At 29.6% G+C, this 18,052-nt stretch overlaps 1 protein-coding gene across 1 annotated transcript in view; it reads right to left on the reverse strand.

Annotated features, from left to right (window-relative positions):
• Positions 1–18,052, reverse strand: part of LOC148311477 (adenylyl cyclase 78C-like) — a 112,004-nt gene that overhangs the window by 48,327 nt on the left and 45,625 nt on the right. Inside the window, exon 2 of the mRNA XM_088256613.1 lies at positions 17,748–17,857. Within this exon, the coding sequence (XP_088112739.1) occupies positions 17,748–17,844 (97 nt within the window). The 5' untranslated portion in view covers positions 17,845–17,857. The remainder of the gene's footprint in view (positions 1–17,747; positions 17,858–18,052) is intronic.

Genomic DNA, 18,052 nt, shown 5'->3' on the forward strand with positions numbered 1-18,052 from the left:
TACAATTGATAAAGATGTTAGTATATAATTGATAAAGTAAGTTACTATACAATTGCTGAAGACGGTTACTTTTTAATTGATAAAGAAAGTTACTTTATGATTGATAAAGATAGTTACTTTATAATAGATAAAGATAGTCACTTTATAATTGATAAGTAAGTTACTATATAATTGATAAAATTAGTTATTATATTCAATATTTTATAAAGTTAGTTACAACACAATTGATACAGATAGGTACTATATATGTATTTGATAAAGATAGTTACTATATTATAGATAAAGACAGTTACTATATAATTGATACTTACGTTCGTTGGCGTATGAAATGGAAAAATAATAATGTTTTTTTCGACGACATTTATGCAAACAATTATACGACCTTGTAGACATTTTAAATTATACTGTAAATGTATTTTAAATCAGTTGAAAAATATTTTTCACACTAAAATAACTTTAAATATTACATTATTAGTTTTGAACATAAAGATTTTACATGATTTTCAGCACTTTTATCGATTATAACATATTTTTCAGATTTTTTCTAATATTTTCGTCATCACTTTTAATCAGACACGAAATGACTGGAATACTTTATAATTGTTAAAATCACTTATGAAAAAGGAGATACTCAAAGATCAACAAACATAATATGGTTTGTAACACTTTGACATCTTTTTATATAAGAATTTACATGATTTTAACACATTTGTTACGTTTTGATCCACGATTATGTAAGTTTTTCAATGATTTAATAATCAGGTGTAACACAAGGAAATCCTAGCAGATAAGATGCACAAAACATGGTTCGTAACACTTTAACTACTCATTATTTAAGATGTTACACGATTTTAACATATTTGTTACGTTTTGATCCATGATTTTGTAAGATTTTCAATGTTTCAATAATCCGACAAGGAGATCCTAAAAGATGCACAAAACATGGTTTTTAACACATTGAAAAATTATTTAAAAGATGTAACACGATTTTAACAGATTTGTTACATTTTATTCCACGATTTTGAAAGATTTTCAATGTTTTAATAATCCGGTGTAAAAACAAGAAGATTCTAAACGATCAGATGCACAAAACATGGTTCGTAACACTTTAACAACTCATTATTTAAGATGTAACACGATTCAAACATTTAATTTGTTACGTTTTGATCCATGATTTTGTAAGATTTTCAATGTTTTAATAATCAGGTGTAACACAAGGAAATCCTAGTAGATAAAATGCACAAAACATGGTTCGTAACACTTTAACAACTCATTATTTAAGATGTAACACGATTTTTAACACATTCGTTTTGATGAATGCTTTTGCTAGATTTTCAATGTTTTAATAATCAGATGTAACACAATGAGATGCTAAAGGATCAGATGCACAAAAAATGGTTTGCAACAATTTGACATATTTTAATATAAGATGTTACATGATTTTAACACATTTGTTACATTTTATTCCAAGATTTCAAAAGATTTTCTATGTTTTAATAATCAGATATAACACTTTGCGTAGTGTGAATTCATTTATATTTATGGTTGATAAAATACTCATTGATTTACTTAAATTTAATATCACGTTACTTAGATATATATTTAAATAATAAAATATCGGTTTTAAATACTAGTTAAAATAAATTAATTGTAATTTTTAATACTCGTATAATCTAGTATATAAATATTGAACTTTCCGCAGTCTACTATAGGTGAGAACTAAATAACTCTAAGACCGAGTTAGACCCGATTGATTAAGAATTGGCCAATTATCTAAGCGGTTTGCGCCCATGCGAAATTATGATAATTCTTCGAAAATCAAGGTAGAGTTCATCGAAAATAATTTCACTTCTGAATTCTTCTAATTGCACCCAGTTAGTTACCTGTATCCGACGTATGAATGAACTAAATATCTTCCAACATTTTGAGTGTGCCCAAATACTTGTTCACAAATCTGGATTATCTGCAATTCGGAGTTATTGAAAAAAATAATATTATCAAAAAATAATAAAGTCAATAATTTCCCATTAAATTATGTTAAAATAAATTAATATACTGTTTTCCTAACCATCACACCGCTTCCCCGTAGGGGTAGCAGAGAGAATAGAACGCCACACCACTCTGTCTTTGTAAACATTCTTCGCGTCTTCCACGTTCATGCATCTCCTCATACATAACCGCCAATTATTTCGACTCCTAACCTGACAGCTTTCAAGTATTATATATATACACATATGTATATATATATATATATATATACATAAATATATATATATATATATATATATATATATATATATATATATATATATATATATATATATATATATATATATATATATATCCGCCTCCGAAGTGTAATGGTCAGCACGCTCGGCTACCGTTCTGGAGGTCCCGGGTTCGATTCCCAGGGGGGGTTAAATAAATATAAGTGATGTTTTCACTGTAATATTTATTCAATATTAACCTGGACTGGTACCTGAAGCGGACGGCTGATTACCTTTCCTTCATGTGTTATCGATCAAGATAACACTGCGTTTATACGACACAGTGCCCTATGCACCATTTGGGTGCGGATAGGGGGTTTATATAAATATATATATATATAAATATATATATATATATATATATATATATATATATATATATATATATATATATATATATATATATATATATATATATATATATATATACACATAGGCGTACATACAAACATTTTTCAAAACTTTTTTTTGAAAGTTGCAATATTGCGATCACTTAACCAGCCTATGACTAGTCGTAATCCCATCAATGTTGAGATATCAAAAATGTAAAAATAACGAATAGTGGAAAAACGAAACCTAGATTTGTGAACAATAATTCAGACGCGCCCAAAATGTTGCAGATTTTCGAATAATTATTTTTCGACGAATTCTTCGGACAATCCCTTGATTTGACAATATGTTTAAACTGTTCGCGGTGTTCACAATGGCTGCCATAAGTTTCTAAGTACCATTAATTGCCAGAGTGACGTCATCGTTCCAGCTAAAGTCCAATTAGCGGAATGTAAGTTTATATATGCCGAGGAGATAATCACTCGACATTGCTATTAATTATATATATATTTTAATTGATAATCATTATCCACGACCTAAAGCATTTAAATTTGCTAGTAATTCATACGGTTATGTGATTATCTTCACGTAACTAACTAACCAACTAGCTGCCGTCTTCCACACAGGGGTAGGCAGAGAGTTACAGTTTCACCCGACTCTGTTCAAATAGTAATACCTCGATATAACGGATTAATTGGGGGATAAAAGGCTCACTCCTTTCAAGAACGTCATAAATCAAAATACTTTATTTTTCAGGAGAACGTTTTTAAAGTTTTAAAATATAATACAATGTATAAAAAATAAATATCTAGCCACTTACTGAACTTTTTACTGTGCAACAGATCTTTTTAGGTAAAACCTGAAGGTTTTTTCTCCATTTGAAAAATATTTAGTATGTTTAAAAAAATAATTAAACAATACCTTTTCTTCAAAATGCAAAAACAACACTTTCTGCCCTGTAGCGGGTAAATATTAAGTTAAAAATATGCCTCTTTTGCTGGTATATAGAACATTTTCTGGGCATCCGAAAACACGCTCAACTGAAAATTGACAATTTTTGATTTATGACGTTCTTGAAAGGAGTGAGCGAAATGTCCATTAAAGCCAAAAGTCCATTGTATAAAAAAAAGGTTTAAAAAAAATATGAACACTGTATTAAGATAGAAATAAAAATTACGAAATACAGACAAAATTCTAAATATCGTGGGTATATTGGCAAAAGACGTTAACTCTAAAATAATCCCTGTTATTTAAAGCTTATAGCCTGAATAAAATACCAGCTAATACACTTAAAGTTTAATTTACTTTTAAAACCACATGAATATGACATTTAAAACTACTTTATTTGGCCAATGGTGCATAGGGCACTGTATCATATAAACGCAGTGTTGTCAAGACAGAATTCTATATGTCGTGGGTATATTGGCAAAAAACGTTAAGTCTAAAATCCCAGTTTAAATATTCCCTGTTATTTAAAGCTTTTACCCTGAATAAAATGCTTCTTCTTCTTCAACCATCATCTGCACCCGATGGTGTATAGGGCACTGCGTCATATAAACGCAGTGTTATCTTGATCGTTTATACATGAAGGAAAGGTGAACAACCATCCGCTTCAGGTACCAACCAGTCCAGGGTAGTATTAAATAAATATTAGAGTAAAAAAATAACTTTTATTTATAAGACCCCTTCTGGGAATCGAACCCGGGACCTTCAGAACCAAGCGTGCTGACCATTACAATTCACTCGTCATGAAGTGACGTTGCTGTTTGATATCGACGCGCATTAAAGAAGGAATCAAGTTTTGTTGGCAATTTTGAAGTATGCTGTTTCTTTTAGATAATCAACCCTCTAATATTAGAAAAAATCGTATAATATAATTGAACTTCACGAATATATAGATCACAACTAAACACTGATCTTCTACAAACCCTCATCCGCACCCCAATGGTTCATAGGGCACTGCATCATATAAACGTAGTGTTACCAGACAAAACATTTTTTTTCGCTTAACGAATAAGATTCTGGAACGAATTACGCCCGTTATGAGAGGTTCCACTGTATACCACTCGTAAGTGAAGAGGTTATCGCAAAATATATAAATATATATTGCGCTCGTTATCAAAATCGATGACTAATGATTTGAAATTTTTCTCATAGATGGCGTCGTATTCTTTGTGATTTGATATTCCGCCATCCCTATTGGCTGATTCGATTCCGGAACGTATTCGATATTCTCCATTTGAATTTTGAATTGCGACATTCGCCTAGGGAGCTCGGGGCTATGAATAATTCTTAGAAAAATAATACACACACAAATACATACATTTATATATATATATATATATATATATATATATATATATATATATATATATATATATATATATATATATTTATATATATATTTATATATGTATATATATATATATATATATATATATATATATATATATATATATATATATATATAAATGTATGTATTTGTGTGTGTATTACCATCACGCCGCTTCTCCGCAAAGGGAATAAAACTGTCTTTGCAAACAATTTTCTCCTCTTCCACATTGATGCAATGTTATTTTGATCGTTAATCGCATGAAATCAATGTGATCAGCACTGTGCTTCTTGTACCATTCCAGGGTGATATTAAATAAACATGAGAGTGAAAATCATCCGTATTGATTTTGACCCCCCTGGGAATCGAACCCGGGTTCTCCAGGCGTGCTGGCCATAACACTACGGAGGCGGACATAATTGAATTAAAAAAGGAATTTTATGAAAAAAACGTAAGGGAAGGCACTGAAAATGTGCCAACACGGGACGCACGCCACTGCAAACAAATCTCTGTATCATAGGAATTGCTTCGTTTCGAAGGATAAAATTTATTTTCGTATTTTTCAAAATAAATTATTCATTACCAGTGTTGAGGCATATCTCAAAAGAATATATAATAAGATCACGAATGGCGTTTCTGAAACAAGATACGGCTTTTTTGCTAAAGAATTAAATTTCCCAGCAGTCCACCCCTTATGTCTTGCTTTTGATGTATTTTATTTATTTATTTATTTATTTCATATATTTGTAATGTTTGGATGTGAAGTGTGGAGTTAGCAAAAGATAGACGAAAGTAGACTTAATGCATAATAGTCGGAATGCGGTCCCTCAGATGAATTGTGCGGCAAAACGATATATGATACGAGTATATCGCTCGCTCCTTTCAACAACGTCATATATCAAAAATAGTCAATTTTCAGTTGTGCATTTAAATTCATTTAAATTAACACAAAACAGGTATTTGTACCATTCCGGATACAAAATTTCAAATATCGCTTACTCCTTTCATAAATCAAAAAACTTGATTTTTCAGAGATCGTTATTAAAGATTGAAAATATAATATAATGTATTAAAAATACATATCAAGCCACTTATTGAACTTTTTACTGTATATCAGATCTTTTAGGGTAAAACCTGAATGTTTTTTCTCCATTTGAAAAATATATAGTATATTTAAAAAATAATTAAACAAAACCTTTTCTTCAAAATGCAAAAACAACACTTTCTGCCCTGTAGCGGGTAAATATTAAGTTAAAAATATGCATCTTTTGCTGGGATATAGTACATTTTCTGTGCATTCCGAAAACATGCACAACTGAAAAATGTCGATTTTTGATTTATGACGTTCTTGAAAGGAGTGAGCGACTTGTGAACACGTGCTGACAAGAGAGGGGTTGGTGAGGACGATATTTACGTTGTCAAATCGCAGTTTACATTATTTAAGTGCGTCTGATGGAATTGTAGTTGATCTTTCTCGTAAATACATAAGTGAGCGGCGACCCTTAAGCAAATACTTTAAAAAGGCCGTAACATTTGCCAGACAGTTCGTTCACAAAGCATTATGTATGTACCCCTACATTATATTTGAGTAGTAGTTCCTGCGTCTTAACCCTTTAAGACATTTCACATTTACTGACGTTTTGTTATGATTAGTTGTGTACTAAATTGACTAATATTATGTTATTATTAGTTTTGTACAAACTTGACTAATGTTATGTTATGCTTAGTTTTGTACTAACTTGACAAATATTATGTTATTATTAGTTTTGTACAAACTTGACTAATATTATGTTATGCTTAGTTTTGTAGTAACTTGACAAATATTATGTTATGATTAGTTTTGTTCTAACTTAACTAATATTATGTTATGATTGGTTTTGTACTAACTTGACTAACATTAGGTTATTATTAGTTTTGTACAAACTTGAGTTATATTATGTTATGATTAGTTTTGTACTAACTTGACTAATATTATGTTATGATTAGTTTTGTACTAACTTGACTAATATCATGTGATTATAAGTTTTGTACAAACTTGACTAATATTATGTTATGATTATATTTGTACTAACTTAACTAACATTATGTTTTGATTAAAAAAAAAACCCTTATCCGCACCAGTGGTACATAGGGCATTGCATCACATAAACGCAGTGTTATCTTGATCGTAAACACATGAAGGAAAGGTGATCAGCCCTCCGCTTCAGGTACCAGTCCAGGGTAATACTAAATAAATATTAGGGTGAAAAAATAACTTAATATTTATTTCATCCCCCTGGGAATCGAACCCGGGACCTCCAGAACGGTAGCCGGGCGTGCTGACCATTTCACTACGAAGGCGGACAAGATGTTATGATTAGTTTTGTACTAACATAACTAACATCAAATTATGGTATGATTAATTTTGTACTAACAAAACTAAAATTAAATGATAATTAGTTTTGTACTAACATAAAGAACACTACAATATGATTGAACACTACAATATGACTACAGTTTTATATTTATAAAACTAACATTATGTTATGATTATTTAGTATTAGTAAAACAAACGTCATGATAAGTTTTGTAAAAACATAACTAACGTTACATTATGATTAGTTTTGCACTAACTTAACTAACATTTTATTATGATATGTTTTGTACTAACTAAAATTATGTTTTGATTAGTTTTGTATTAACATAACTAACATCATTCGATTAGTTTTCCGCTAACATAGCCAACACGTCATAAATTAAGTTATAAACAAACATAATTCCTACGTTTTATGAACACTTACTTACATGTTTAATTCGTATCATGAACAGTTTCATACCAACATATTGCTGATTTCAACATAACCAAACAATGTTCCCTAAATTCACAGAACAGATTTAGGGTCTGAACAGGTTGGCCTTTTTCGCTTTGGGCGGGGGCGCCTTTTGGTATTTACAGTATGGTTCTATGTAGCGTACACAATGTGTATCTATGTGTGTTATTTGTATATATGTATGTACATTATTTATCGATCGTATTAGATTCCAGGAACGATTTCTTTAAGTAAGGAATATGAGGGAATCGCCGCGGGCGAACGAAACGTGTGAGAACAAAATTTTCCCGGATTTCGCTGCTGAATCAAATATGAACAAAAAATTAAACATTAAATTCGTTTCTTCTGATATATTGGGAGAAAATAAGTGAGGAATAGAATTAGAATATTGACAAAAAAATTAATGTGTCCAATTCTTTGTATGTGAACAATGATTCGGACATTTAAAAAAATGTGAAAAATATAACCCGTCAAATAAATTAAGTGGACAAATTATAGGAAAATTAAAAATGAAATTCGTTTCTTCTGATACATTGGGAGGAAATAGTAAAGTGGTAAAACCCTTATCCACACCCCAATGGTGCATAGGGCACTGCGTCATATAAACGCAGTGTTATCTTGATCGTTCATACACGAAGGAAAGGTGAACAACCTACCGCTTCAGGTACCAACCAGTCCAGGGTAATATTGAATAAATATTACAGTGAAAAAATTCAGAAAGTCATATTTATTTGACCCCATTTGGGAATCGAACCCAGGACCTCCAGGTAGCCGAGCGTGCTGACCATTACACTACGGAGGCGGACAAGTAAATAAGTAGGGACTAGTAAAAAGTAGGTAAATAGGGAGGAAATACGTAAAAGAATTTGATTATTGAAATAATTTTTTACAAGTTTAGTGTACAATTTTTTGGATGTAAACAATGATGTATGTAAAAAAATGAACAAAAATAAACGGTTCAATAAATTAAATGGTCAAATTATAAAGTTAAATAAAAACTAAAAATGATGTTTTCTAGCATTTCTCAAGTATGTGATTATAATTCAGGATTCGGTCTTCACATACAAAGAGTTTCTTGTTAATAAAAAGCTTTTCTCATCCTACTTATAGATGTCTCTAGTGAAATTCTAGTGAATTCAAACACTATGTTTTGAAATTGATATGTATATATATATATATATATATATATATATATATATATATATATATATATATATATATATATATATATATATATATATACATATATATATATATATATACATATATATATATATATATATATATATATATATATATATATATATATATATATATATATATATATATATATATATATATATATATATAATAATAATTTAAATAATAAAACCCTTATCCGCACCCCAATGGTGTATAGGGCACTGCGTCATATAAACGCAGTGTTATCTTGATCGTTTACACATGAAGGAAAGGTGATCAGCCCTCCGCTTCAGGTACCAGTCCAGGGTAATATTGAATAAATATGACAGTGAAAAAATCACTTATATTTATTATTCCCCCCTTGGGAATCAAACCCGGGACCTCCAGAACGGTAGCCGAGCGTGCTGACCATTACACTACGGAGGCGGACAAATGTTGAGATGTCAATAAAATAATGTAAAAATTAACTCCTAATTGGAGAAAACACAGATTTGTGCACAAGTATTTGGACACACTAGAAATGTTGTACATAAAATAAGTGGTCAAATCATAAGCTGTATAAAAAAATTACATCACATTTGCAGGCTGGCCTCTAGTATGTGAATTATCCAGGATTCAGACCTTGCAAAAAAAATTGAGTTTGATCAATATATAAACATGATTAAAAAAAATTGCAGTGTGGTCGCCAATCCTGTTACACGTGTGTAAAGTGATCACTTAACCAAGCCTATGACGGTCGTCAGATCTGTAATTTCCCAGTTCCATATTATTCTTCATCTAAGTTTAGATTAAAGAAAACACTTCGTTTTTTACCACTTGAGTTTTATTATAGACTACATGCTTCAGAAGTTAAACTTCCATCATTCAGGTCTGTATAATAACTGAAGTATAAAATATAAAATTGTTCTATAAATAAGGAGAGGGGAAAGTAAGGGGAAGGGGTTAGTCAAGGGACTGTTAGTAATTATTTTTCGGATTATTATGTTAGTAATTATTTTTAATTTGCAAATCACATAATAGATACTAATCACTCATTTCACTCTCGTAAATTAAAATTATTACACCTTGTTCCATATAAAGGCCAAATTATGAATTATCTTGAAAATTTAGAAATCCAAAAAAACCTGAATTCTAATAATAATTTATTAAATAATATATTGTTTCAAAATTCTTCACCATTGCTTTCCATTTTTCCTTTGTTTTCAAACTACGTCCCTAGACTAACCCCTTCCCTTTACTTTCCCCTCTCCTTATTTATAACAATTTTATATTTTATATTTTAGTTTTTATACAGACCTGAATGATGGAAGTTTAACTTCTGAAACATGTAGTCTATAATAAAACTCAAGTGGTAAAAAACAAAGTGTTTTCTTTAATCATTGTAACATGTCTTGCCACAAAGTTAATGCCGAAAAAATAAATAAAATAAGTTTAGATGTTTAAAACATAAAATTTATAACGTCTTAAATATTTTTTTCGCAATACATAATTTCGCCGGTTTTTACGAGCAAAGCGACACTTCGACAAAATGAATAATTTCTTGATTTATGGCAACTATTCATAAACGTTCGGGAATTTGGGAAGATTCCGCCGAAGAATTTGGACTCTATTGTGAAAGTTCACTCATCAATTTTGATTCGCGCTTCAAAGTTCGCGCTTCTCTGTGGAGAATTTTTACAAGTTTTGACGTTCATGCTACCCTGGTATGGGATTTTATATTTTAACCCAAACTTTCAAATTCTTATACATGTGTGTGTATATATATATATATATATATATATATATATATATATATATATATATATATATATATATATATATATATATATATATATATATATATATATATATATATATATATATATAACGTGGTAATATTTTTCTTTGTAAATTGGGTGTAAATAATATGTTAAGTAGGTGTATAATAATAAAATAAACAATGTGTTGCTTTGTAATTAAAGAAACGACAATAAAAGTTTATTCTTAATTAATCTTTACAATAATTTTTATATCTATCTGATTCTGACAGTTAACAATATAATATTTTTTCTATCGGATGTCTTTTGTTTTATTCTGTGCGACGCATGCGACATCTGGTGGTAGAACTGTTTTATGTAGGTACTATTTGTAAGTACTTAATAAAATGTATAGGTAGGTACCTAGGTATTTTATTACATATATATACTGTATATATTGTATATAATTCTCTAAGGAAATAAAAAAAAAGAGGACACAAAAATTCATAAGAAAAAAATTAATGCCCGTTACATGTAATTCTTAAAAAATATTTAAAAAAATACTATTATAACATTAATCAAATAAAATAATAAACCTTAAGTGTAAGTCATATAACTTAAGTGTAAGTTATATAAATACAAGCTTTCTTAATATATATTAAGAAAGCTTGTATTTATATTAAGAAAGCTTGTATTAAGATGTATGCATGATCCGTACCCTATATTTCCGTATTCTTCTTCATCTATTGTTGAGAGGTCGAAATGGAAAAAAATATATCTCAAGTGGAGATACCCTGATTTCTGAATAATAGTTTGGACGCACTCAGAAATGTTGAAAATAGTGCATGTTTCAAATGATAACTTGTGCAGTGGATGTTTTATGTGGAATGGAAAATAGATGTCGCTTTTCCGGAATCGTGAACGCAGCCGTGAAACACTCGTCGTGTCGGCAGCAGACATTCAGTGGGCTGACAATAGGGTCACCATCCCTCCTGACATCTCGGGACATCGTTTCCTAGAAGATAGTTGGGTCTTAAGACGACACCCGATTGGGACGGTATTCCTACATTGTTCTCAAAAATTCGTTCGAAGTATGACGTACGTAAAGACTCGCACATATCGCTAACTCCTTTCAAGAACGTCATAAATCAAAAAACTTGATTTTTCAGGAGAACGTTTTTAAAGTTAAAATATAGTACAATTTATTAAAAATAAATATCTAGCCACTTGTCGAACTTTTTACTGTGCAAAAGATCTTTTAGATAAAACCTGAAGGTTTTTTCTCCATTTGAAAAATATATGGTAAATTTAAAAAAATAATTAAAAAATACCTTTTCTTCAAAATGCAAAAACAACACTTTCTGCCCTGTAGCAGGTAAATGTTAGGTTAAAAATATGCTACTTCTGCTGGGATATAGTACATTTTATGGGCATTCTGAAAAGATGCACACTTGAAAATGGACGATTTTTGAATTATGACGTTCTTGAAAGGAGTGAGCGATATATCATCTGTATTTCTTAAAAAGAATCAAAAAGATTTTTAAAACAAGAAAGTCAGAGATATTTTTTTTATAATCCATAAGTTTTTTTTAAGGAAACCGCGTTTAATAAGTTAATCTTCGATATTCCAAAATAATTTTGCAACTCCAAAATGTTAAACCAAACGAAACTTCAAATATTTGGGAAATAAATACTTGAGAATTCCCTAAAATAAAAAAGAGGATATCAAAATTCATAATAAAAAAATTAATGCCCGTTACATGTAAATCTTAAAAAATATGTGAAAAAAAAGAAAAATACTATTATACCATTAATCAAATAAAACAATAAACCTTGTGTGTAAGTCCCTCTCCAAGCACAAGAGCTCAGTCCTTTTTTTGGAGAGGCACAGCGAAACTAAAATTATAAATTTGCCGTATGTATAAATGTCAAGAAATTGTTTTATAAAATGTATTCAATAAGTAAAAACTATTTTAAATAAATAAAAATACACACACATGCATGTATATATATATATATATATATATATATATATATATATATATATATATATATATATATATATATATATATATATATATATATATATATATATATATATATATATATATATATATATTTATAATATATATATATATATATATATATATTTATAAATATATATATATATATATATATATATATATATATATATATATATATATATATATATATATATATATATATATATATATATATATATATATATATATATATATATATATATATATATATATATATATATATATATATATATATATATATATATATATATATATATATATATATATATATATATATATATATATATATATATATATATATATATAACTCTAGAAAATTCAAGAAATTGAGTAGAGTGGTTCTATGTTCCCCTTTATCTATGTTGAGATGTCAACGAAGATATAAGAAAGGAATGTAAGGTTGAACAAGGAATAATTGAAAAGATTAGGAAGAGTTCTTTACGGTGGTATGGACATGTGGATTGAATGGATAACGAGAGAAGGACTAAGAAAATATATGTGGCGTATGTGAAAAAGAAAACAGAACGAGGACGACCGAAAAAGGCACGATCAGATCAGAACCTAAAATCTGGCGGTGTCAAAAGTCTGCGTAATCGGAGGGCATGTATGCCTAGATGTATGGTTGTGAAGGATCATCCTTTCTGCCTACCCCTGCAATTTTTAAAAATTATCTTTTGCATTTTTTTCTAGCAAACGAGGTAGGCACTGCGTATGCACGCCACTGCAACTGGGCCTCTGAAAATATGGTCGCCCTAGCTGTAGACAGGGCACACGGCAGTTAACAGCGCAGTAAAGACTTTTGGCGTCAACAAGCCATAAACTGAGGGTTGATGTTCAGGTGTTCAAAACAAGCTTTTTCTGGAATACAAACGATATTTTTATAACGGTGTTAATTTTCATATTATTTTTTGACATCTCATCAAAGATGAAGAAGAATGTGGAAGTCTGGGCATTTACGGGGCTGACGACCGCCATAGGCTGGTTTAAGTGATCACTTTACACACGTGTAACATTCACCAATTCTACCCATTTTTGACAAACCGTAAATGCCCAGACTTCCATATTCTTCTTCATCTTTGATGAGATGTCAAAAATAATATAAAAATAACTCCTGTAATTGGAGATAATCCAGATTTTGTGAACAAGTATTTGGACACACTCAAAATGTTGTAAATAAATTATCTGGTCAAATTATAAGCTTAAAAAATAAAAATGTTTATAATTGTTATTTAAATAAAATTTAAACAATTTAAGTTAATAAAAAAAGTGAAAAATGTTTTGAATGTGAAATTTTAAGCTTGAAATTGAAAGACGAAATATGTTTTAAATGTGAAATATCGAATTTCAATACATTTATAATGTGAAATGCTTTTAATAAAAAGTTTTTAATAAATTTTAAATGTGAAATTGAAAGGTGAAAAGGTAGAGTAAATGTAAATTTCAGGGATACAAACAGAATTCTAATGTGATATTCAAAGCTTCGAATAATGGTTAAATATTTATTTTACGACGCTTTTAACTAAATGTAAAAATTAAAGCATTGAATTAAATTTCTTCTTGTAAAATTGAAGGCTTTGGATAAATTTTAGAAATGAAATTTGTTTGAACGTGAGAAGACCTTGATGACGTTGTACACAAGAGTTTGAGTGAATTTTTCTGGCATCTCAACATAGATGAAGAAGAATATGGAAGTCTGGGCTTTTTAACGGGGCTTATGACCGTCATATGCTGGTTTCAGTGATCAGTTTGCACATGTGTAACATTCACCAATTCTACCCATGATTGACAACCACACTACTCAAATTCTTGGAACTTCTATATAAATAATATACAGATTCGAAACAAAGTACAGTGAAACCTCTATCTATCGTTTTTAAAGGGACCTATTAAAATAAACTATGAATGCTAGAAAACAGTGAATGCGGGATTAAGAGGTCAATACGCAAATAGATACGACCGAATAAAGATACCGTCCTCTCAATGTGCATAACCAATCGTAGGATAAAATTCTAATAAGAATACATGTTTCAGATGCAAATGCATTTATTTAAAAAAAAATACAAAACTGAATAGAATTTAAAAAAATACTTTTGTTTTTTAACTGTTTTATTTTCGTAAGTCAATAGTATATTTTCGGCTTAGCAAATAGTATTTTTTTCAGCATCGGTTATTAAATGTGCGTTGTAAAATGTTTTCTTTCAAAGAGTGCGCTTTTGGAAATGCAGGTACAGGCAGCGGCTCCTTTTCATCAATATCGACCTCTCCCGCTATCGGTTACACAAGCTTTCGATAGTTTCTATCCCATACGTTGCCATTGAATGTAAGAAAATTGGAAATAATGTAAAAAAAAAACAGACAAAATGTATCAAATATGCAGCTCTATGCGAACGATAAATGCGGTAAATGCTGATATAGAAACGATCGATGCGGTTTATTTAAGTATGAAATTAAGTCGGGATAGAAGAAATAAACAACACATCCGGGAAAACGATTATTCGAGGAACGATAGATAGAGGTTTCACTGTACTTGAATCACTAGAATTTTACTAGAAACATCTATTGGTGAGATGAAAAGAAGCTTTTTATTGAGCAGAAACCTTCCTTTTTATAAAATCCGAATCCTGGATTATAATCGCGTACATGAGAAACGCTAGAAAATATCAATTTCATTTTATTGTTTTAGCTTATAATTTGACCAGTTAATTTATTTACAACATTTTGAGTGTGTCCAAATACTTGTTCGCAAATCTGGATTATCTCCAATTATAGGAGTTATTTTATATTATTTTTTTGACATCTCAACAAAGATGAAAAAGAACCCAGTCTTCCATATTTTTCTTCGTCTATGTTAAGTGTGTCAAAATACTTGTTCGCAAATCTGGATTATCTCCAATTATAGGAGTTATTTTATATTATTTTTATGACATTTCAACAAAGATGAAAAAGAAGAACCTAGTCTTATATATTTTTCTTCGTCTATGTTAAGTGTGTCAAAATACTTGTTCACAAATCTGGATTATCTCCGATTATAGGAGTTCTTTTTAACATTATTTTTTGTTTGAAAAACAATATGGAAGTCTGGGCATTTACGGGGCTTACGACCGTCATAGGCTTGTTTAAGGGTAAACTTAGAATATGGAAGAATATAAAGCTTCCATATTCTATTTTAGCTATGTTGAGATGTCAAAAAATAATACGATTTTGTTATTTTTATTATTATTACGTCATTGTACATATTTTTGTTGATATTGTTAAAATTAGCCGTAAATATAATAATAATAATAATAAAACCCTTATCCGCACCCCAATGGTGCATAGGGCACTGCGTCATATAAACGCAGAGTCATCTTGATGGTTTACACATGAAGGAAAGGTGATCAGCCCTCCGCTTCAGGTACCAGTCCAGGGTAATATTGAATAAATATGACAGTGAAAAAATCACTTATATTTATTTTACCCCCCGTTGGGAATCGAACCCGGGACCTCCAGAACGGTAGCCGAGCGTGCTGACCATTACACTACGGAGGCGGACATATAAATAAATAAAATAACATAAATAAAATAAAAGACAACATTTGATAAAAGGTGGCCCATTTTTCTGCTTGAAAAAAAAACCAGAAAAATCACAAAATTTCCACTCCAGTCTACACATAAATACAAATACAAAGTATCGGAGCGGAAAAGTATACAAATTGTCTCTTTTTCGCATGAATACTTCTTGTCGGAGGGTCTTTCTCGAATAAATATTTATTTAAGACCCTTTCCGTGTTCTCAGTTGACCCTTATTAGAGTAGACACATCCTCGACTGGACTACACGCTCGGACATAGAAACGTGATGTACATACGCCAAATTCACTTATGCTAATTGTGTTTAAGCGAAAGGCAGAATGTGCAACAAAGTCATATTCAGAGTGAGATTCATAAATTGTCTCTCAGACGAACGGTTTAAGGGTAATTCAGATTAAACCCTTCACAGGACGTCGCGATCCAAAATGAATATATTTTTTCATTATATGTACTGCTAGACCTAATGATAGCAATTATTGTTAGTATACAAGGACATTTTGTAAATATTTTTAGTCATAGTTTGATAATGTCCTAAGAAGACGAAACGCGTCACGTATTAACATATGCATAAATAAATGTAGAATTCAATCCAACAAATCTTGTTTTATTTTGGATATATTACACAACAATTATTTAACCCAATTTATATATATATATATATATATATATATATATATATATATATATATATATATATATATATATATATATATATATATATATATATATGTATATATATATATATATATATATATATATATATATATATATATATATATATATATATATATATATGTATATATATATGTATATATATATATATATATATATATATATATATATATATATATATATATATATATATGTGTGTGTGTGTGTGTGTATATACATACATGCATTAGTTTGAAAATGCCATAACTAGGCGAAACAGTTGTCACAATATAATTTTTTTTTTTGTTTTTTTCAATAAAATACATCGTAGACTCTAACAATCGGTGTTTGATTAAAAAATAATACATAAATGAAAATCATGTTTCCAGGCGTCTCCCAGTATGTAATAAAAATCCTGAAAGCATCTTGTATTGCATACATTTAAAAATAAAAGGGAATCTGCTAAATTAAAAATGTCTCAAATCAACCATAGATACTGCAGCGAACTCACACATGAATTGACGTGTGAATTGTATGATTTATATACATATACACGTTCCAAAAATTTGAGTAGTGTGGTTGTCAATCATGGGTAGAATGCTGAATATTACAAGTTTGTAAAGTAATCACTTAAATCACCCTTTGACGGATCATGAGCTCTGTTAATACCCAGACATCCCTTATCTTCTTTATCGAGATGTCAAAATGTTATAATAAAACTGTGGACGGTAGCGAGTAAAAGGTTATAACGATAGAATACTGATGAATTGGGGACCGTATCGACTCTGTTGTGGCTCTAATGATTTACCTTGCTTTCTACAGTGGCCTTCTAGAGCATCTTCAGATATTCCGCCGGCTGGAGAGTGACGTAGGACAGATCTCCACCGCTCTCCAGGACTACTCATAGCTCCAATAATTCTAAAAAAATATATTTATTCTGTAAATATATATAAAATAAAACCCAATGATAATATTACTGACAGCCAAACTGGCAGTATACAATGGAGTCCTGGTATATGGAATCTCACGTATCGCTCACTCCTTTTAAGAACGTCATAAATAAAAAAACTTGATTTTTTTACTTATGTTTTTTTCTCGAAAATATCGAGCCAA

Source organism: Brachycentrus maculatus, unplaced genomic scaffold (genome assembly GCF_059751285.1).
Source record: "Brachycentrus maculatus isolate JH-2025_06_01 unplaced genomic scaffold, ASM5975128v1 h1tg000064l, whole genome shotgun sequence".
Lineage (NCBI taxonomy): Eukaryota > Metazoa > Arthropoda > Insecta > Trichoptera > Brachycentridae > Brachycentrus > Brachycentrus maculatus.